Source organism: Balaenoptera borealis (assembly GCF_965194805.1).
Source record: "Balaenoptera borealis genome assembly, chromosome: 18".
In the NCBI taxonomy this organism is placed as follows: Eukaryota; Metazoa; Chordata; class Mammalia; order Artiodactyla; family Balaenopteridae; genus Balaenoptera; species Balaenoptera borealis.
The window spans coordinates 16,567,534-16,588,885 of record NC_138877.1 but is presented as its reverse complement, the minus strand read 5'-3'; the positions used below and the strand labels follow the sequence as shown (position 1 = coordinate 16,588,885).

Genomic DNA, 21,352 nt, shown 5'->3' with positions numbered 1-21,352 from the left:
ATTAGCTGTGGGTTTATTACATATGGTCTTTTTATCTTGTTGAGGTACGTTCCCTCTATACCCACTTTGCTGGGAGGTTTTTTTTTTTTTTTTTTATTATAAATGGGTGTTAAATTTTGTCAAATGCTTTTTCTGCATCGATGGAGAGGATCATGATTTTTATCCTTTGTTAACATGGTGTATCACATTAATTTCATTTGCAGATGTTGAACCATCTTTGCATCCCCAAAATAAATCCCACTTGGTCTGGTGTATGATTTTTTTAATGTATTGTTGAATTTGGTTTGTTAATGTTTCACTGAAGATTTTTGCATCTATGTTCATCCAGGATATTGGCCTGTAATTTTCTTTTTTTGCAGTGTCTTTGTCTGGTTTTGGTATCAAGGTAATGCTGGCCTCATGGAATGAGTTTGGAATATTTTGATGAAGGACAGGTATTTACTTTTCTTTAAATGTTTGTTAGAATTCACCTGTGAACCTCTCTGGTCCTGGACTTTTGTTTATTGGGAGTTTTTTGATTACTGATTCAATATCATTATTAGAAATCTACCTATTTGGATTTTCTATTTCTTCCTGATTGTTTTGGAAGATTGTGTGTTTCTAGGAGTTTATCTATTTCTCCTAAGTTTTCCAATCTGTTGCTGTAGTTTCATATGATCCTTTGTATTTCTATGGTATCAGTTGTAACTTCTCTTTCATTTCTGATTTTATTCATTTGGGCCCTCTCCCTTTTTTTTCTTGATGAGTCTGGATAAAGGTTTGTCAGTTTTGTTTATCTTTTCAAAGAACCAGTTCTTAGTTTAATTGATCTTTTCTATGTTTAAAAAATCTCTATTTCTGTTCTGATCTTCACGATTTTTTCCATTCTACTAACTTTGGACTTTGTTTGTTCTTTTTCTACTTCCTTTAGTGCTAAGGTTAGATTGAGATTTTACTTGTTTCTTGAGTTTGGTCTGTATTGCTATGAACTTGCTTTTTAGAACTCCTTTTGCTGTGTCCCAGAGATTTTGGAATGTTGTGTTTCCATTTTTATTTGCCTCAAGGTATTTTAAAAATTTTCTCTTTGATTTCTTCAGTGACCCATTGGATTGTTTAGTAGCATGTTGTTTAGTCTCCACTTGTTTGTGTTTTTTTTTTCTTCTGGTTTTCTTCTTATAGTCAATTTCAAGTTTGGTATTGTTGTGGTCAGAAAAGATGCTTGGTATGATTTTAATCTTAACTTTATTTAGACTTGTTTTGTGGCCTAACATGTGATCTATCCTGAAGAGTGTTCCATGTACACTTAAAAAGAATGTATATTCTGCTGTTTGGGGTAGAATGTTTTTTATATATCTATTAAGTTCATTTGGCCTAACGTGTCATTTAAAGCCAGTTTCCTTATTGATTTTCTGCCTGGATGATCTGTTCATTGCTGTAAGTGGGGTGTTAAAGTCCATACTATTATTGTATTACTGTCAGTTTCTTTTATGTGTGTTAATATTAGCTTTACCTATTTAGGTATGCCTATGTTGAGTGCATAAATATCTACAAGTGTTATATACTCTTGTTGGATTGAACCCTTTATCATTATGTAATGTTTTTTTTTTTTTGGTCTCTTGTTACAGCCTTTGTTTTTTCTTTTTTTAATACATTTATTTTATTTATTTATTTTTGGCTGCATTGGGTCTTCGTTACTGTGCACGGGGTTTTCTCTAGTTGCAGCGAGTGGGGGCTACTCTTCGTTGCAGTGTGTGTGGGCTTCTCATTGTGGTGGCTTCTCTTGTTGTGGAGCACAGGCTCTAGGCACGTGGGCTTCAGTAGCTGTGGCACGTGGGATCAGTAGTTGTGGCTTGTGGGCTCAGTAGTTGTGGCTTGCGGGCTCTAGAGCGCAAGCTCAGTAGTTGTGGCACATGGGCTTAGCTGCTCCACGGCATGTGGGATCTTCCCAGACCAGGGCTCGAACCCGTGTCCCCTGCATTGGCAGGCAGATTCTTAACCACTGTGCCACCAGGAAACTCCCACAGCCTTTGTTTTTAAAAATTGGTTTTATTTGGGGGGATTGTTAAAATTGAATTATAGTTGATGGACAATATTATATAAGTTACAGATGGACAACATAGTGATTCACAATTTTTAAAGGTTATACTACATTCACAGTTATTATAAAATATTGGCTGTATTCCCCGTGTTATACAATATATCCTTGTAGCTTATTTATTTTATACATAATTTGTACCTCTTAGTCCCCTACCGCTATCTTGCCCCTCCCCCCTTCCATCTCCCCACTGGGAACCACTAGTTTGTGTTTTATATCTGTGAGTCTGTTTCTTTTGTTATATTCCCTAGTTTGTTTTATTTTTTATATTCCACATATAAAGGATACCATACAGTATTTGTCTTACTCTGACTTATTTCACTTAGCATAATACCCTCAAAGTCCATCCATGTTGTTGCAAATAGCAAATTGTTCTTTTTTATGGCTGAGTAGTATTCCACTGTGATATGTGTGTGTGTGTGTGTGTGTGTGTATATATATAATTTATGTTTATATATCACACAGTGGAATACTACTCATATGCCACATCTTCTTTATCCATTCATCTGTTGATGGACATTTAGGTTGCTTCCATATCTTGGCAATTGTAAATAATGCTGCTATAAACATTGGAGTGCATGTATCTTTTTGAATTAGTGGGTTTTTTTTCTGTATACATACCCAGGAGTGGATTGCTTGGTCACATGATAGTTCTATTTTTTGGTTTTTTGAGAAGCCTCCATACTGTTTGCCACAGTCACTGCACCAATTTACTTTCCCACCAACAGTGTATGAAGGGTCCCTTTTCTCCACATCCTTGCCAACATTGGTTGTCTTTTTTTTTTTTCTTTTTAATCTTTATTGGAGTATAATTGCTTCACAATACTGTGTTAGTTTCTGTTGCACAACAAAGCGAATCAGCCATATGCATACACGTCCCCATATCCCCTCCCTCTTGAGCCTCCCTCCCACCCTCCCTATCCCACCCCTCTAGGTCATCGCAAAGTACCGAGCCGATCTCCCTGTGCTATGCTGCTCCTTCCCACCGGCCAACTATTTTACATTCAGTAGTGTATATATGTCGATGCTACTCTCACTTCGCCCCAGCTTTGCCCTCCCACCCCATGTTCTCAAGTCCATTTTCTACGTCTACCTTTTTATTCCTGCCCTGCAACTAGGTTCATCAGTACCATATATATTTTTTTTTAGATTCCATATATATGTGTTAGCATACGGTATTTGTTTTTCTCTTTCTGACTTACTTCACTCTGTACGACAGACTCTAGGTCCATCCACCTCACTACAAATAACTCAATTTCATTTCTGTTTATGACTGAGTAATATTCCATTGTATATATGTGCCACATCTTCTTTATCCATTCATCTGTCGATGGACATTTAGGTTGGTTCCATGTCCTGGCTATTGTAAATAGTGCTGCAATGAACATTGTGGTACATGTCTTTTTTTTTTTTTTTTTTTTGGCTGTGTTGGGTCTTTGTTGCTGCACATGGGCTTTCTCTAGTTGTGGTGAGCAGGGGCTACTCTTCGTTGTGGTGCACGGGCTCTCTGTGCAGTGGCTTCTCTTGCTGCAGAGCATGGGCTCTAGGCGCCTGGGCTTCAGGAGTTGTGGCTCGTGGGCTCTGGAGCACAGGCTCAGTAGTTGTGGAGCACGAACTTAGTTGCTCCGTGGCATGTGGGAACTTTCCGGACCAGGGCTCGAACCCATGTCCCCTGCATTGGCAGGCGGATTCTTAACCACTGCGCCACCAGGGAACCCCCATGTCTCTTTTTGAATTATGGTTTTCTCAGGGTATATGCCCAGTAGTGGGATAGCTGGGTCATATGGTAGTTCTATTTTTAGTTTTTTAAGGAACCTCCATACTGTTTTCCATAGTGGTTGTATCAATTTACATTCCCACCAACAGTGCAGGAGGGTTCCCTTTTCACGACACCCTTTCCAGCATTTATTGTTTCTAGATTTTTTGATAATGGCCATTCTGACTGGCAGGAGGTGATACCTAATTGTAGTTTTGATTTGCATCTCTCTAATGATTAGTGATGTTGAGCATCTTTTCATATGCCTCTTGGCTATCTGTATGTCCTTCTTGTGAAATGTCTATTTAGGTCATCCACCCATTTTTTAACTGGATTGTTTGTTTTTTTGATATTGAGCTCCTTGAGCTGTTTGTATATTTTGGAGATTAATCCTTTGTCCGTTGTTTCATTTGCAAATATTTTCTCCCATTCTGAGGGTTGTCTTTTCATCTTGTTTATGGTTTCCTTTGCTGTGCAAAAGCTTTTAAGTTTAAGTCCCATTTGTTTATTTTTGTTTTTATTTCCGTTACTCTAAGAGATGGGTCAAAAAAGATCTTGCTGTGGTTTATGTCAAAGAGTGTTTTTCCTATGTTTTCCTCTAAGAGTTTATAGTGTCTGGTCTTACATTTAAGTCTTTAATCCATTTGGAGTTTATTTTTGTGTATGGTGTTAGGTAGTGTTCTAATTTCATTCTTTTATATGTAGCTGTCCAGTTTTCCCAGCACCACTTATTGAAGAGGCTTGTCTTCTTTTTGATGATAGCCATTCTGACAGGTTTGAGGTGATATCTCATTGTGGTTTTAATTTGCATTTATCTGATGATTAACAGTGTTAAGCATCTTTTCACATGCCTGTTGGCCATCTGCACGTGCTCTCTGGAAAACTCTCTATTCAGGTCTTCTGCCCATTTTTTAAAAAATTTTTATTTATTTATTAATTTTGGCTGTGTTGGGTTTTCGCTTCTGTGCGAGGGCTTCCTCTAGTTGTGGCAAGCGGGGGTCACTCTTCATCGCGGTGCGCGGGCCTCTCACTATCGCGGCCTCTCTTGTTGCGGAGCACAGGCTCCAGACGCGCAGGCTCAGTAGTTGTGGCTCACGGGCCTAGTTGCTCCGCGGCATGTGGGATCTTCCCAGACCAGGGCTCGAACCCGTGTCCCCTGCATTGGCAGGCAGATTCTCAACCACTGCGCCACCAGGGAAGCCCCTGCCCATTTTTTAATTGCCTTTTTTTTTTTTTTTAAATGTTGAGTTGTAGGAGCTGCTTATATATTTTGGATATTAACCCCTTATCAGTCATGTCATTTACAAATATTTTTCCCCATTCAGTAGGTTGTCTCTTCATTTTGTCAATGGTTTCCATTGCTATGCAAAAGCTTATACGCTTAATTAGGTCCCATTTATTTATTTTTGCTTTTGTTTCCTTTGATTTAGGAGACAGATCCAAAGAATTATTGCTATAATTTACATCAAAGAGTGTTCTGCCTATGTTTTCCTCTAGGAGTTTTATAGTATCCAGTCTTACATTTAGGTCTTTAATCCATTTTGAGTTTTTGTACATGGTGTTAGAGAATGTTCTTTTACATGTAGCTGTCCTACAGCCTTTGTTTTAAAGTCTATTTTGTATAATATAAGTATTGCTACCCCAAATTTTTGTTTCTATTTGCATGGAATATCTTTTTGTATCCCTTCACTTTCAGTTTGTGTGTGTCTTTAGATCTGAAGTGAATCTCTTGTAGGCAGCATATAGATGGGTCTTGTTTTTTTTTTAATCCATCAGTCACCCTATGTCTTTTGATTGAAGAATTTACATTTAAAGTGATAATTGATAGGTTGTACTAAATACCATTTTGTTAATTATTTCCTGGTTGTTTTTGCAGTTCTTCTATGTTCCTTCTTCTCTTGCTCTCTTCTTTTGGAATTTGATGCCTTTCTTTAGCATTATGTTTGAATTCCTTTTTCTAATTTTTCTCAATATTAGGTTTTTGGTTTGTGGTTAATTTACGGTTCGTGTATAGAAGCCTATGTGTATAGCAGTCTATTTTAAGTTGATTACTTAAGTTCAAATCATTCTAAAAACACTACATTTTTACTCCCCCCACTCCACGTTTTATGTTTTTGATACATTTTACATCTTTTGATTTTGTATACCTACTAATTATTGTAGTTGTAGTTGATTTTACAACTTTTCTCTTTAAACCTTATATAACCTTTGTAAGTGTTTGATCCACTGCCTTTACTATACGTTTGCTTTTACTAGGGAGATTTTTCCTTTTACATATTTTCTGATTTTTAGTAATGGCCTTTTCTTTTTTGCTTAAAGAAGTCCTTTTAACATTTCTTGTACGACTGGTTCAGTGGTGAACTCCTGTAGATTCTGCTTGTCAGGGAAACTTTATTGCTCCTTCAATTCTGAACAATAACCTTGCCAGATAGAGTATTCTTGTGGTTATAAGTTTTTCCCTCTCAGTACTTTGAATACATTGTGCCACTCACTTATGGCCTGTAAAGTTTCTGCTGAAAAATCAGCTGACAGTCTTATGGGGATTCCCTTGTACATAACTAGTTGTTTTTCCATTCTTTTGCACCTAATATGCTCTTGATTCCATCTACTGTATTGTTCCTTTCAGTTATTGTATTCTTCAGCTCTGATTGGTTCTTTTTTATATCTCTTTGTTGAAGTTCTCACTGTGTTCATTCTTCTTCCAAGTCTGGTGAGTATCTTTATGGGTATTACTTTGAACACTTTACCAGGTTGATTACTTATGTCTATTTCGTTGGTTCTTTTCCTGAAGTTTTGTCTTGTTCTTTCATTTGGAGCATATTCGTGTCTCCTCATTTGTTTCTGTGTATTAGGTAGATTAGCTATATCTTCTGGTTTTGAAGAAGTGGCCTTATGTAGAAGGTTTCCCGTAGGGCCCAGGAGAGCAATCTCTGCTAGTCACCAGAGCCAGGGATGTTTTCTTTGTGGGCTGCATGTGCCCCTCCTGTTGTACGGTGCCACAGTTGCTGCAGTCACGCTAGTGGAAGGGGCTGGCCCCCAAGCCAGCTGCCTGTGTGGCCTGGCCACAGCTGCTGCGCATTCACTGGTGGGCAAGGCTGGCCCCAGTGTGGCTGGCTGTGGGGCCCAACCACAACAGTTGTAGGTACAATTGTGAGTGGGGTTGGCCGCCAGGGTGGGAGCTTCTTTGGGCTCCCACCCTGGGAGGAGGGAGACTATAACCAGCTAAGGACCCCCACTGGACATGGCAGGGTGGCTGCCAGCTGGGAGGAGCTGCTTTGGGCACAGCAGGTCTGCAGGGGAATGCTGGGGTCGGGGTGAGCAGTGTTAGCAAGGTAGATAGCAAATGTTTTGAAATGGCACCTGCCAGCACTGGGCCAGCCTAGGTAGAGGGAGAATTTTTTTTAAATGATGCCTGCCAGCACTTTGTTCCCCAGAGGCAGTTTCTTCCCCCCTTTGGCACTCACCCTAAAGTTAGTTAATGAATGTACTTCACATATAGCCTGGGCACTTTGCAAAGTGCTGCCTCTGTCCTGGGACTCAAAGTGAGTGAATTTGTGCATGTGCCCTTTAAGAGCAGAGTCTTGGTTTCCTACAGCTCTCCTGCTCTCCTGGATACAAGCCCTGCTGGTTTTCAAAACCAGATGTTGTTATGGGGGCTCATCTTCCTGGTGCAGGTCCCCAGGGCTGGGGTGCCTGATGTGGGGCTCGAACCCCTCTCTCCTTAGGGAGAACCTCCATGTTTGTGAGGTCCCCTCCCACTTGTGGGTAGCCGTGTTGGGGGTATGGGTCCTGATGAGACCACATCTCTGCCCTCCTACCTGTCTCAATGTGTTTTTTTCTTTATATCCTTAGTTGTAGGAGAGCTGTTCTGCTAGTCTTCAGGTCATTCTCAGAGTTGTTGCACGTGTAGTTGTAGTTGTGGAGTGTCCGTGGGAGCATCTTCCTACTCCACCATCTTGATCCCACCTCAGTGCTCCTCTTCATTTATACAAATCTTTCCATGCCCATCTCAGTTTCTACCTCCTCGGTGACACTTTCTCATTCTACGCCTCCTGTTAGCCTCCCTGAAGCACAGAACGGCACCCTTAGTCTTCATCATACAGCTTAACACGTAGTTCTATGCTATTCTGCTATTGTTGCTGATGTGTTTTACTCCCTGAAGCATCAATGGAGTCTTCACTTTCTTTTGTATTTTTCACAGGGCCTAGCATAGACCTTTCTCACTGTGGGTGTCATTATCATACAAGGGTGTAACTGTAACAAATAATCAGTATAGCTTCAAAGTCGTTCATTGCAGAAACTTGGCCTACCTTTGGCCACTCCATCCAGCAGTCTGCTACAAACAAGTCCTATGATCCCATCAGCAAACACATTTTTGATAAAATGTGAGCCACTAGGCATTGCTTTTTAAATATGCATACTAGCTTTAAAATTGAGCTTATGTATTCCCAACATATGAAAATTAGGTGACACACATTCATCACTAATGTTTACTTGGTTAAAGTCTAATAGAAAATTGAATACTTTGCTTTTCAAGTGTTCCACCATAACCCTTAACCACGATGGCCTGTTAAAAATGTTAACAACAGTATTGCAACTTTATAGAAATAAATATTAACATTTATACATGTAGTCATTGAGCTATAAGACCAAGAGTACTTGATTAAATATAAGAAGCCTCAATAAGTGAACATGAACTTCACTGTTGTCTCATTATCAGTTAGGTTTATAATTCTGAATACCATGTGTTCATCCACAGATAGTTCATGATGCTGAAACAGACAGAGTAATAATTAATCTATCCAACTGTCCACCTCTGTATGATGAGGTGAAAGTGAAATTTCTCTCTTCTTCGGTGAGTAATCAAGAAACAATCTATGCTGCTAATCTTGTCTAGTCTTCTGAATGATTCTGGTTTGGGATTTCCTTTGCTACAATTCCCTACAAGGGAGATGACAAGAGATGTCAACCCCTAGTCAGGGATGGGGAGACAAAACAAGTCAGATTTCTATATCGAATTTTTTTTAAAAAAAGAAAACATGTAATTAAATGTATTTTTGCTCATTTGTTTTCTAAATTGTATACAATTTGCATGTATTAATTTTCAAATAAGAAAAAAATACAAAAACCCAGATGTTAAAAAAAAAAAACCCAAGGTATAAACTACATAGCAGCGATCATATTTTTGGTTTGTATCTTTAAAACACATTGCTCCCCATAACTTATAAAATATGTTAAAGTGAGGGAGATTTTGCTTTCCTCTCAATGGATGTATAATTCATTTAAAATAGTATATTTAATCCAATATTTATAAAAAATATCTGCCATTGTCATTACAGTATAATTTATGCTGACCAGTTATCAAATGTATGTCTGATTATTCTTTATATAGCAAATTTCTAAGCCCCAGTAGTTTTTTTCCTATTAAATCATCAACCAGAACTGCCAACACGTAACTGTGTTTGCTCAATTTAAAGCTTATTTCCTGTGCCCGCCTGCATTCTCTAAATCAGTGGTCTCTAAGCAGAAGCACTGGGGTAGGGACACTAGCCAAGGGCATGTTGGTGATATCTGGCCTTTGTGATTGTCAAGGGTCATGAGATGAAAGCACTTTCAGGAATCTTAGATATTTCTATCATCATCAATCGTGGTTAATTATCCAATGTAGCTGCTCCTTGTAGGAACGGATGATATATTGGGGCAGAAATAGACATAGGTCCTTAGTAGATTCTGTTTAGCACTGTCCAAACCAGATTAAAAGACCAGTGTCTAAATTTATAAATATCTATCATAGAGAAAATACATATCCTTGAAAATTTTGTTAGAAATGGCGAGAGAAAGGAACAGCAATCTCTCAAAGTCTCTGTCTTGGTGTCTTGAGTATAATGTTGACGGTAAGTCCTGCATATTCAATAGCTACAGTTATTTGATGAACGTACAGATTAATAAAGGAAGGAATTTTAATCCCTTTGGAAAGATTATTTTTCACAGTAAAATGGATACTAAGAACTAATTGTTTTTTTTTAACCATGTCTTTTTAGGACCTTCCTAAATACTATGATGACTGTCCATTTTTCTTTTGGTTCCATACATCTTTTATACAGAATAACAGGTATGGCTATGGTATAATCCAGTAGAAACAGCTTAGTCTCGAACGTCTATGTAAGAGGTAATGACAAGTCTTTTGCTAATTGCCATAAGCCCAATTTATAGAAACCAAAAAATCCTTGAGTCACCTTTCTTCATTGCCTTCCTTATTGTGATCTGGTTATTTAAAAAATATGGCTTTTTTTTAACATCTTTATTGGAGTATAATTGTTTTACAATGTTGTGTTTCTGTTGTACAACAAAGTGAATCAGCCATATGCATACGTATGTCCCCATATTCCCTCCCTCTTGTGTCTCCCTCCCACCCTCCCTATCCCACCCCTCTAGGTGGGCACAAAGCACAGAGCTGATCTCCCTGTGCTATGTGGCTGCTTCCCACTAGCTAGCTATTTTACATCTGGTAGTATATACAAGTCCACGCCACTCTCTCACTTCTTCCCAGCTTACCCTTCCCCCTCCCCATGTCCTCAAGTCCATTCTCTCTGTCTGTGTCTTTATTCCTGCCCTGTCCCTAGGTTCTTCATGACCTTTTTTTCTTCTTCTTAGATTCCAAATATATGTCTTAGCATACAGCATTTGTTTTTCTCTTTCTGACTTACTTCACTCTGTATGACAGACTCTAGGTCCATCCACCTCACTACAAATAACTCAATTTCATTTCTTTTTATGGCTGAGTAATATTCCATTGTATATATGTGCCACATCTTCTTTATCCATTCATCTGTTGATGGACACTTAGGTCGGTTCCATGTCCTGGCTATTGTAAATAGTGCTGCAATGAACATTGTGGTACATGACTCTTTTTGAATTATGGTTTTCTCAGGGTATATGCCCAGTAGTGGGATTGCTGGGCCATACAGTAGTTCTATTTTTAGTTTTTTAAGGAACCTCCATACTGTTCTCCATAGTGGCTGTATCAATTTACATTCCCACCAACAGTGCAAGAGGGTTCCCTTTTCACCACACCCTCTCCAGCATTTATTGTTTGTAGATTTTTTGATGATGGCCATTCTGACTGGTGTGAGGTGATACCTCACTGTAGTTTTGATTTGCATTTCTCTAATGATTAGTGATGCTAAGCATTCTTTCATGTGTTTGTTGGCAATCTGTATATCTTCTTTGGAGAAATCTCTTTTTAGGTCTTCTGCGCATTTTTGGATTGGGTTTTTTTTTGATATTGAGCTTCATTTTTCATATTGAGCTTGTATATTTTGGAGATTAATCGTTTGCCAGCTGCTTTGTTTGCAAATATTTTCTCCCATTCTGAGGGTTGTCTTTTCATCTTGTTTATGGTTTCCTTTGCTGTGCAAAAGCTTTAAAGTTTCATTAGGTTCCATTTGTTTATTTTTGTTTTTATTTCCCTTACTCTAGGAGGTGGGTCAAAAAGGATCTTGCTGTGATGTATGTGTTTTCCTCTAAGAGTTTTATAGTGTCTGGCCTTATATTTAGGTCTTTAATCAATTTTGAGTTTATTTTTGTTTATGGTGTTAGGAAGTGTTCTAATTGCATTCTTTTACACGTAGCTGTCCAGTTTTCCCACCACCACTTATTGAAGAGGCTGTCTTTTCTCCATTGTATATTCTTGCCTCCTTTATCAAAGGTAAGGTGACCATATGTGCGTGGGTTTATCTCTGAGCTTTCTATCCTGTTCCATTGATCTATATTTCTGTTTTTGTGCCAGTACGATACTGTATTGATTACTGTAGCTTTGTAGTATAGTCTGAAGTCAGGGAGCCTGATTCCTCCAGCTCCGTTTTTATTTCTCAAGATTGCTTTGGCTATTCGGAGTCTTTTGTGTTTCCATACAAATTGTGAAATTTTTTGTTCTAGTTTTGTGAAAAATGCCATTGGTAGTTTGATAATTGCATTGAATCTGTAGATTGCTTTGGGTAGTATACTCATTTTCACAATGTTGATTCTTCCATTCCAAAAACATGGTATATCTCTCCATCTGTTTGTATCCTCTTTAATTTCTTTCATCAGTGTCTTATATTTTTCTGCATACAGGTCTTTTGTCTCCTTAGGTAGGCTTATCCCTGGGTATTTTATTCTTTTTGTTGCAGTGGTGAATGGGAGTGTTTTCTTAATTTCTCTTTCAGATTTTTCATCATTAGTGTATAGGAATCAAGACATTGCTGTGCATTAATTTTGTATCCTGCTACTTTACCGAATTCATTGATTAGCTCTAGTAGTTTTCTGGTAGCATCTTTAGGATTCTCAGTGTATAGTATCATGTCATCTGCAAATAGTGACAGTTTTACTTCTTTTCCAATTTGGATTCCTTTTCTTCTCTGATTGTAAAAATATGGCTATTCTTGAGACCCACTGTTGCATTATCCTCAAGGTCCATGCCATAGGACTGCGTTATAAAACATACTATAAGCAGATCTTGAGTGTGGCAACAGATCCCTCCCATGAAAGTTTAATATCAGTTTGTTCAGTACCTTGAATATGGCAGGTCCTCAGTATGTGTTGATTTACTGATGACTGACCAACACCAAATTCTATGCCACAGGAAGGTGTCATCCAGGGAGGCTCCAGCTAGTTTAAAAGCTAGTTGACACACTTACATCTAGGGCAGAAGTTACAAGACACAGTAAGTATCAGTAAAGACAGCTTTTAAAAAATCATTAAGTCTCCCATTTAAAACTGGTTTTCTTATAACTAAATTGGATAATCTATTTTTAAAAAGTAATTGATTTGAAGAGTATTCCAAAGAACCTCTATCATATCTGAAACTCATTCCTAAATCTAGAAGTTCTCCACGTCTTCTATTCTGTGGTGCTGAAAATTTGAGATTGGTATCACCATACCATTCAATACAAAAGGAAAGGTAATATTCAAAAAATCATACAGAAGAGTTTTGAAGAAGTGGTTATGATTGTATGTGGCATGAATTGACAGTTCCCATGACATACAATCCTAGCCTTTTCTTCAAATGTAGACTGCATCTAATCCCACCTCAAGTCCACTAAGGTGATAGTAAATAAAAACCTGGCCTAAACACCTACAGTGCACACACATTTAGTGGATATTGATAGAGTGAACTTTGGATTTGATGGAACATTTTTACCAGTTTTTTCCCCTGGATGTATACAGACAGAAAACTTCGACTTATAACATGAGCAAAGTCCCTCAAATAGACATCTAGGTGGAACTTCATTTGGTACTACTTCTCAAAAGTGGTTCTTGCTAAAGGGCACAGTTTTTTCCTTTAAAACACCATGTTCATATTAGAGAAGCAACAAGCTAGATCACTTTTCTCCTCACTTTTATAGTTTCTGAAGATTTAATGTGTGAATTTCTATACTCCTTGGTAAAGCTGTTTTTATTATGAGACTTAATTTACCCAAAATGCCAACTTCATCATTTAAAAGACACTTGTTATTACTGGGTTTTAATACACATCTAGTCTGATTTATCACATATAGAAATTTATTTTATTAAATGCAGATGTTAATTCCATAAAAGGCAATATTAAAAGGATCAGTGACACGTTGTTACTGAAGGTCATGATATTTTTGTCTTAAGAGAGAAAGTGGGAGAGCTGGTCTTTGAAAGCTAATTAGATGCAGAGGAGGGGTCAAGACTGATGGTGGCCAGCAAGGCTTTTTTTTTTTAAAAGCTCTAACAAGGGTGTCCTACAGCATGGCTTTTCTGTTAGCCCTACAATAAAATGTAATCTTTTTTTTTTTTTTTCTATTCTAGGCTTTATCTTTCAAGAAGTGAATTGGATAATCCCCACAAACCAAAAGCATGGAAAATTTACCGTCCAGAGTTTGCAGTCGAGGTATATTTTGATGACGTTAAGTTGTAGCTGGTATCTGATTAAGTGTAGCTCCCCTTCTAGGCTAGAATCATGTTCTTCCCAATCCTTGCTACCTATTTATATCTTTTAAACCTATTTCCTTGCTGATATATTTACATATATACACATATGTTCTTGAGAACTGTATTAAATATATACAAGGGAGAATGCCAATGGCAATAGTTTTTTTTTTGAAAGAATATATGTCAGTTTTCATTTGTATTGAGATCAATTTGAAACAGTACACGGGAACATTAGTTATCACTTAAGAACTCAGAAATAAAACTTTCCTATCAAAATAACATTTAAAAATTGTGATTGTCCCCCAACACTGTGGGTTTATTTTATTTACTTATGTATTTTTGGACAAGTATTCATTCCCTGCTTTGTTTTACATTTGTAATTTCAGATTTGTTAGAAAAGTAATTTCTAATTCCTTCTTCTACTTGATTTACAAACTATTAACAAGCATCAGAATGGCAGCAAAGATCGTTTTAAAACCCATCACCCCTGCTCACAACCAGCTTCACCTAAGCTTGGGGAACTCTGAAGTAAGGTCAAGTTTTCATTATAGACACTGGTTAGTCCTGTGTCCACAGGGAATCATTTTCTCTTTGCCACTATCTTAAGGCCATAACTGTCTTTGAAAACAGTTCTATGTTGGCTTTACTATTTGAATGATTTTCCTTTTATTGGCAAGGCTCTCAACAATCTAACCCAAGCTGAATTGATCAGGAAATGAAAAGTAGCAAATGATAACCAGCGCCTCTGCTAAAACACAGACTACTCGTTCCTGAAAAACCTTGCACTTTGCAAAAAGCACACGATAAAAAAATAGGGTTTGGGGGGTTGGGACAGACCATTCCAACTAAGCAGTGTTGTAACAGTGCACTAACCACTGGCCACTTGGGTTGGCAGCCCCAGGAGGTCTGGAGGTTGCCACAGTCAGTACTTTTTAAGGGAAACTAGAGCAACAGTTTAGAGAGAAGGGTTGGTGGGTGCCGGCCTAGCAGGGACGGGAAGAGAGCCCCGAGCCGCCAGCGTGGTGGTGTGGAAGGCCACGCAGATGCTTCTCACCCCCTCAAAATAGCCCCCCAAAAGCGCAGCTGCAAAGGTTATTCTACTCGCCTTAATCTGACTCCCCTTAGAGGAAGAGCTCTTGGAGACACAGCCTTTCAAACTCCTTCCATGTTATGACTACATTATTCCCTGTAATTTGGGTTACAGAAACGTACTGTGGCAGCCCAGGTTATTTCCGTTAAAATTCCTGCAGCTATAATCCGTGGAGGGCAGATCAGCGGGCGGGCAGGCCTAGGTGAATGGGAAGAAAAAGTGAGGAATAAGAAAGATCTACCTTTAACACTGGCAAAAGTTGGGAAACCCCAGTTTTTCAGAATCTTGCTTTTTGAAATAAAGGAAATTACAGTTGGGGGTTTCTCTTCCCTAGCCCTCCAAAATGGATGAAAATTTCTGGCAATTATGAGCTGTCACACTATTCTGCTTTTGCTCATAAAGAGAACTTGTTCAGGGCCTCCAGCAGGGCTGCTTTCCTAGAACCCAGTGCAAATAATTTGTTAAACAACTTGAGAAACTTAGATCATAATATATCAGAACGATATTGGTTTTCTTGAATAGAATTTACTGACCTGGAACAGAACTATCCAAAACTTGATAGCAAGAAGTTTATTTTAAAAAATAGAATGGCATCCTGCCAAATCAGTCACATCACATACACAGCCTGGTGGAGGGAGAATAATTCTAGTGGGCCATGTTAGTGGGCCATGTTTCATAACTGCAGTGTATATAGAATATGTATTTATATCAGTAGTTGTTATTTTACATCAGGAATCTTGCTGACAAAAAAAACAATGCTTGTTGCAATAAAACCATCACCTTGAAATATCACCATACATAACTCAAACATTCCTGACAGTTGGTTCTTAGCACGTAAAGTACTTAAATCATATAGTCAACTATTAGGCAAATAATTTAATGAGAGAACACGAGAATTTCTTTAAACACAGTATTTCAAGTTACTCTATTTTTGTCTGGAGTACAGATCTGAAATGGTACAAATTGTACCCACATACTGAACCATGAATTAAGCAAATAGAATGAAACGTAAAAACGTAAAAAAAACCAACTCTGTCTTAAGTTTCCATTCATTACTCCCACTCACTCTTACTTGCCTCAGACAGTTTCTGTTGAAGATATTCAGTTAAATCTTTACAGGACAACATGTGAGAAGACTTACTGACAACAGGGGCCTGGTGGGCTCTGGAGCAGGTCACTTCCTGGGGGAAGCCAGTCCCATTTGCTATTTTTGCTTCAATCCAGGCCTGTTCAGAAGCAGCACCACTCAGTAGCTACCGACCATTTAAGTACGGACAAAAGTAAGGGAGAAAAATTGCTTTTCAAGAAAAGGCAAACGGAAGACCAGGCATAGCTCTGGAGCCCATCGGGCACAACACCGGGCATCCCCCCTCCGCTAAACGTTTGCCAGCAGCTGGCCTTCCCGACCCTCTCTGGCTTCTGGCTGGAGTCACCACCGAGGCTGCAGGGAGAACAAAAACTTGTGGAAACTGGAGGTCTCACACAACGCTTCCGTCCTGCCGACAGGGGCGGACATACCAGTGTGGATCATTATTAACACATCAGCCGCAGGGGCGGATTAACAACTCTTTATTAGAGGCCTGGGTGGTCTCGGAGCAGCGCAGGATGAGGAGGCTTACTTCACTGGTGACGACAAGGGCTCCCGTAAACCAGACGGCCAGAGAACAGCTGCCCACCCCAAGTCTATGGGAATCAGATGAACTGGGGTTTGTTATTAGTGCATACATACGACATAGTTTAATAAAATTACCTTTGCTTCATTGATTCATTAAGTCTCACCCCAGAGACCACATCACTGAAATTCACGACAGCCAGTACCCCATGTTAAAGGCTCCAGCATGGCAAGGAGTGAGGGATCCCGAGACAAACTTCAGCCTGGGTCAGCCCTGACACCACTCACGGGGCACGCAAGCACGACACTCTGGTTCCCTCTGAAAGGAGACCGCTTTGCCCACAAGCACCACCACTCTGGCCCCAGACGGGGAGCCAGGGCCGCTCTTGGCTTTGGCACTCTGCCAATCGGAAGCCCTTCCAGGGAGTAGAGGCAAGGAGGGTGTGGTCCAAAGTCGATCAGCAGCCCATAGATGGTCCGACAGACTTCTCTGGAATCCCGCCCAGGCCAGGACACAGAGGCAGAGGCTGAGGGCAGCTGTCAGCCACAGTCTTCACAAAGCACCCCAGGCCCCTCCCCTCAGCCCCTTCCTTGAGCTCAAGCCCAGCAGAGAGGAGCTCCTCGGGAGAGGAGGAGGGGCTGGCACAGGCGAGGGCCGTGCTGCTTCCTTCCCAAAGGCTCTAGGTCACACCCAACAATATGTCCGAGCGTGGAATGTGATCCCGCCTGGAAGAAGATGGATGGCACTGTTTCCACAGAGGAGCCTCTTGGGAAAATCCAGGATGCTTACTCTGAAACTTAAATCAAGAACACGGAAGCCACACCAGTATGCAGGTATATTCTCCTCTTTAGAATCGAGATGGACGTCTTAGTTTTCAAGCACCACAGGAAAACTTTTTAAAAACTTTAACCACTTATTATAGTGTATGTGCTAAGCAGATTTTAAAAGAGACCCACATCTAGAATGGATTAAGCATTTATAACCATCCTCATGAAACATGGTTACCTCTGGTTTTTTCTAGTGAGATCTGAGATGAAACATGGAACTAAACTGTGCTTCACTCACGACACAGAACCATCTAAGCTGCATGTACACATACAGGTTTATGCAAAAGCCCTTGATATAGCTCTACTTAGCCTTTCAGATTAGGTACCTAGAGCCAGCAGCCCACCCTGTATGTCCCACCAAGGACAAGAGCAGCAACTTTTCCATTTCAATACAATTATGGGCAGAAATTATATAGTATAAAAGAGAAGCTCTTCTATAAAGTTTAAGGTATAAGGTAGAAAAATGGAAGACCAAAAAAAATTCCCACAAAATCAAACAATTCCACATTGGTCTTGTAGTCTTTGAAACCCTGAGAACCGCAGTCCTCAAACACCTTCGCTCGGGTCAAGGCTCGCCAGAGCGCTTCAGTGCGCTTCCAACTGGCTCATCATCGACCTCCGGCTGTACTCATAGGCCAGAAAGAGTGCCCCGTTGGCGGGGAACGCGCGAATCATGGTAGGTTTCAGTCCAGAATATAAGGCCGTTATTCCTAGAAAACAAAAGGGTGACCAAAGACTGAGCTCCCCCTCCTTGGAAATATCCCATGAAGCCACAGAGCACAGATATTTTTACAGTTACAAATCCAGACAATTACAAATCCAGACAATAGCGCTAAAAGCCAGCAGTGATGGGACAGGTTTCCCTGGACCACTGGAACTAGACAGACTAGTAGAAACAAGGGCAAGGGCAGGTCTCCCAGCAAAGCTGGCGAGGCTCAGGGAACAGTCACCAATCCCGTGCCTGTTAACTCCTGGTAAATGGATCAGGCAGAGCAGGGGGCCTCACATGGGCAGACAGAAGGCAACCACAGGGCCACAGACAGCAGCAACGCTGCAGCTTCACCTGGCGGGTGAGGACCACGAGGCACTGGGCCAGAAGACAGAGCACTGACATTGACATCGAAGACCTGTTTCTGGTATTAGCACTGCCCAAGGCCGTTCTGAAGATCCAGGCAGATAAGGGAGGTGTAAGTACTTTGTAAAACTATAAAGTGTAATGCAAATTTAAAAGGGGTTACTATTAGTAATATACAAGATGTCTGTGCTCTATTTGGGGTTAAATCAGTTTCTGCATACTGTTACTGTGCTCGCTTGCTCTCAAAATCAAGACAGAAAAGTGCACATCCAAGTTTTAAGACGTATAGTGGATGCTGGAAGGACAAGCCTTTACTCACTAGTGGCATAAAATTGGCTTTATACAAACACTACTTTAAAAGTCTTTATCCGCCTGTATAACTAAAAACTGATAGCAAATCACCTTCAGAAATTGCTTAGTGCCTTTCTCATTGCAGAAGTCTTATCATTAAGGATGTACATTCTTTTAAATGCCTTAGTGATATGCTGTTAGAGCTCATCTCCTGATGATATTGTTTAAAACAAGTGGTGCAGGACTTCCCCAGTGGTCCAGTGGTTAAGACTCCACACTTCCACTGCAGGGGGAATGGGTTGGATCCCTGGTTGGGGAAGTTTCACACGCCGCAGAGTGCAGCCAAAAAAAAAAAGTGGTGCTAACTCTGAAACATTTGTCCTCGTAGACAAAACACATACTTTAAAAATTCCCACCAGGCTATTTAGAAACAAAATCCTGGCCCAAAGGTTAGGAATCAGAGCTTTAAACACTCTTGAGGGGACTTCCCTGGTGGTGCAGTGGTTAAGAATTTGCCTGCCAATGCAGGGGACCCGGGTTCGATCCCTGGTCCAGGAAGATCCCACATGCCACGGAGCAACTAAGCCCGTGCGCCACAACTACTGAGCCTGCACTCTAGAGCCCCCAAGCCACAACTACTGAGCCCGCGAGCCACAACTACTGAAACCCATGTGCCTAGAGCCTGTGCTCCGCAACAAGAGAAGCCACCGCCATGAGAAGCCCGTGCACTGCAACGAAGAGTAGCCCCCGCTCACTGCAACTAGAGAAAGCCCACGCGCAGCAACAAAGACTCAACACAGCAAAAAATAAAATAAATAAATAAATAAATAAACAAACATTCTTGAGAATAATGAAGTAAGCTAAAGAAAGGGGTCTGGAAACAAATCCACAAATGTGAATTACATACCCTGTTAGAAAAGTGAGGCGGTGGAAGAGAGCGATTACCCATCTGATCAACCTCGACGAGACTAGCAGCCAAATGACCACTCTCTATACGTACCTCCTCTGTTTCAGCAATTGGCAGACTCACCTTCATTTTTCACGATGCTTATAAAAGTTCCAATAAATCCTGCCTGTTTTCCAGACATGGAGAGAACTTGAATTCTGGATTTGATACAATCCACTGGGTAAACAGCAAGCCAGAGGCAGATTCCACCAAATCCACCACTTAACATCAAAGGGACAGGGCCTAGAGAAGAAAATGAGCAAACAGTATTTTGTCTCAAGAACAGCTGATGGGATATTTCCAGAGGTCAATGTAGTAGTGGCTGCAGGTAGGTGCAAATACAAACACTAAAGCTGTGGAACACAGTTCCCTGGGGCAACTGCCAAAATGTCTAATAGCACAGGTTCTGTGTGGTAGCCTGGGGCTGTCCCTCATGACTCCAGGACAAGAGACAGCCCTAGTGAGGGTCAGATTTAGGCTGGTCTCTGTGGCCCTCCTGCCCCGTCCTCCAGAGGCCTGACCCCCCAAGAACCAGCAGGCCCCTGGCACCATGGCAACGCCCTACCATGAGGAGTGAGAACAGAGGCCACTGAAACACAGGCTGCATCTTTTTCAACTTTCTCTTAAGTATTTTAATATATTAATGTCCCACAGCCCTGATTCTTCCTTTGCCATGAAAAAGCAAAGTTATTAAACATAATAGTTAAGCCTGGGAGCTTGACTATCCCCAGAATAGGTCCAAAACACTGAAGGGAGGTATTAAAGAAAAAAGTAATCACTCATGTGAGCCAAACATTGATACAGTTGTGTCAAGCAGTTAATTAGGATAAACTAGAAGTACACTTCTCACTGCTCTCAAAACACTATCAAGATTTATTACTAAGCTTAAGCTTATTGCAAGATGATTTATAGGTGATTTCCCCATTTGTTGGTGATATCCTACAGGGAAAATAATGTCTGTATTCTCCCCTAAAATGGACCCAGAGCAAATGAACAAATGTTATTCCAGTAAAAAAGTTTGGGTGGGGGAACCTTCAAGATGGCAGAGGAGTAAGACATGGAGATCACCTTCCTCCCCACAAATACATCAGAAATACATCTACATGTGGAACAACTCCTACAGAACACCTACTGAATGCTGGCAGATGACCTCAGACTTCCCAAAAGGCAAGAAACTCCCTACATACCTGGGTAGGGCAAAAGAAAAAAGAAAAAAGAGACAAAAGAATAGGGACGGGACCTGCACCTCTGGGAGGGAGCTGTGAAGGAGGAAAGGTTTCCACACACTAGGAAGCCCCTTCGCGGGCGGAGACTGCGGGGGGCGGAGGGGAAGCTTCGGAGCCACGGAGGAGAGCGCAGCCACAGGGGTGCGGAGGGCAAAGCGGAGAGATTCCCGCACAGAGGATCGGTGCCAACCAGCACTCACCAGCCCGAGAGGCTTGTCTGCTCACCCGCCGGGGCGGGCGGGAGCTGGGAGCTGAGGCTCGGGCTTCGGAGGTCGGATCCCAGGGAGAGGACTGGGGTTGGCTGCGTGAACACAGCCTGAAGGGGCTAGTGCGCCATGGCTAGCTGGGAGGGAGTCCGGGAAAAAGTCTGGAACTGCCTAAGAGGCAAGAGACCATTGTTTCGTGGTGTGCGAGGAGAGGGGATCCCTCCCCTCTCTGCCCACGGAAGGCAGAGCACCGCCTAAACAAGCTCCAGAGACAGGCACGAGCCATGGCTATCAGCTCAAACACCAGAG

General features: G+C 40.8%; 2 protein-coding genes across 5 annotated transcripts in view; one reads left to right on the top strand and one right to left on the bottom strand.

The window, feature by feature from the left end:
- Positions 1-15,272, top strand: part of TPTE2 (transmembrane phosphoinositide 3-phosphatase and tensin homolog 2) — a 91,736-nt gene extending 76,464 nt beyond the window's left edge. The window contains exons 25-27 of the mRNA XM_082365456.1: positions 8,590-8,685; positions 9,872-9,942; positions 13,647-15,272. Coding sequence (XP_082221582.1) covers positions 8,590-8,685; positions 9,872-9,942; positions 13,647-13,755 — 276 coding nt within the window. The 3' untranslated portion in view covers positions 13,756-15,272. The remainder of the gene's footprint in view (positions 1-8,589; positions 8,686-9,871; positions 9,943-13,646) is intronic.
- Positions 1-21,352, bottom strand: part of SLC25A15 (solute carrier family 25 member 15) — a 69,955-nt gene that overhangs the window by 22,858 nt on the left and 25,745 nt on the right. The window contains exons 6-8 of one of the 4 annotated variants that reach the window (XR_014236951.1): positions 19,696-19,854; positions 12,383-12,510; positions 9,949-12,297 (exon numbers count right to left, since the gene is read on the bottom strand). Coding sequence is in view for 2 of the 4 variants with exons in the window: in XM_082365668.1 (XP_082221794.1) it covers positions 17,885-18,009; positions 19,696-19,854 (284 nt within the window). In the remaining 2 variants the exon portion in view is untranslated. Of the gene's footprint in view, positions 1-9,948; positions 12,511-15,414; positions 18,010-19,695; positions 19,855-21,352 lie in introns of those variants that run through there. The other 3 variants (XR_014236950.1, XM_082365669.1, XM_082365668.1) reach the window with 3 other exon arrangements.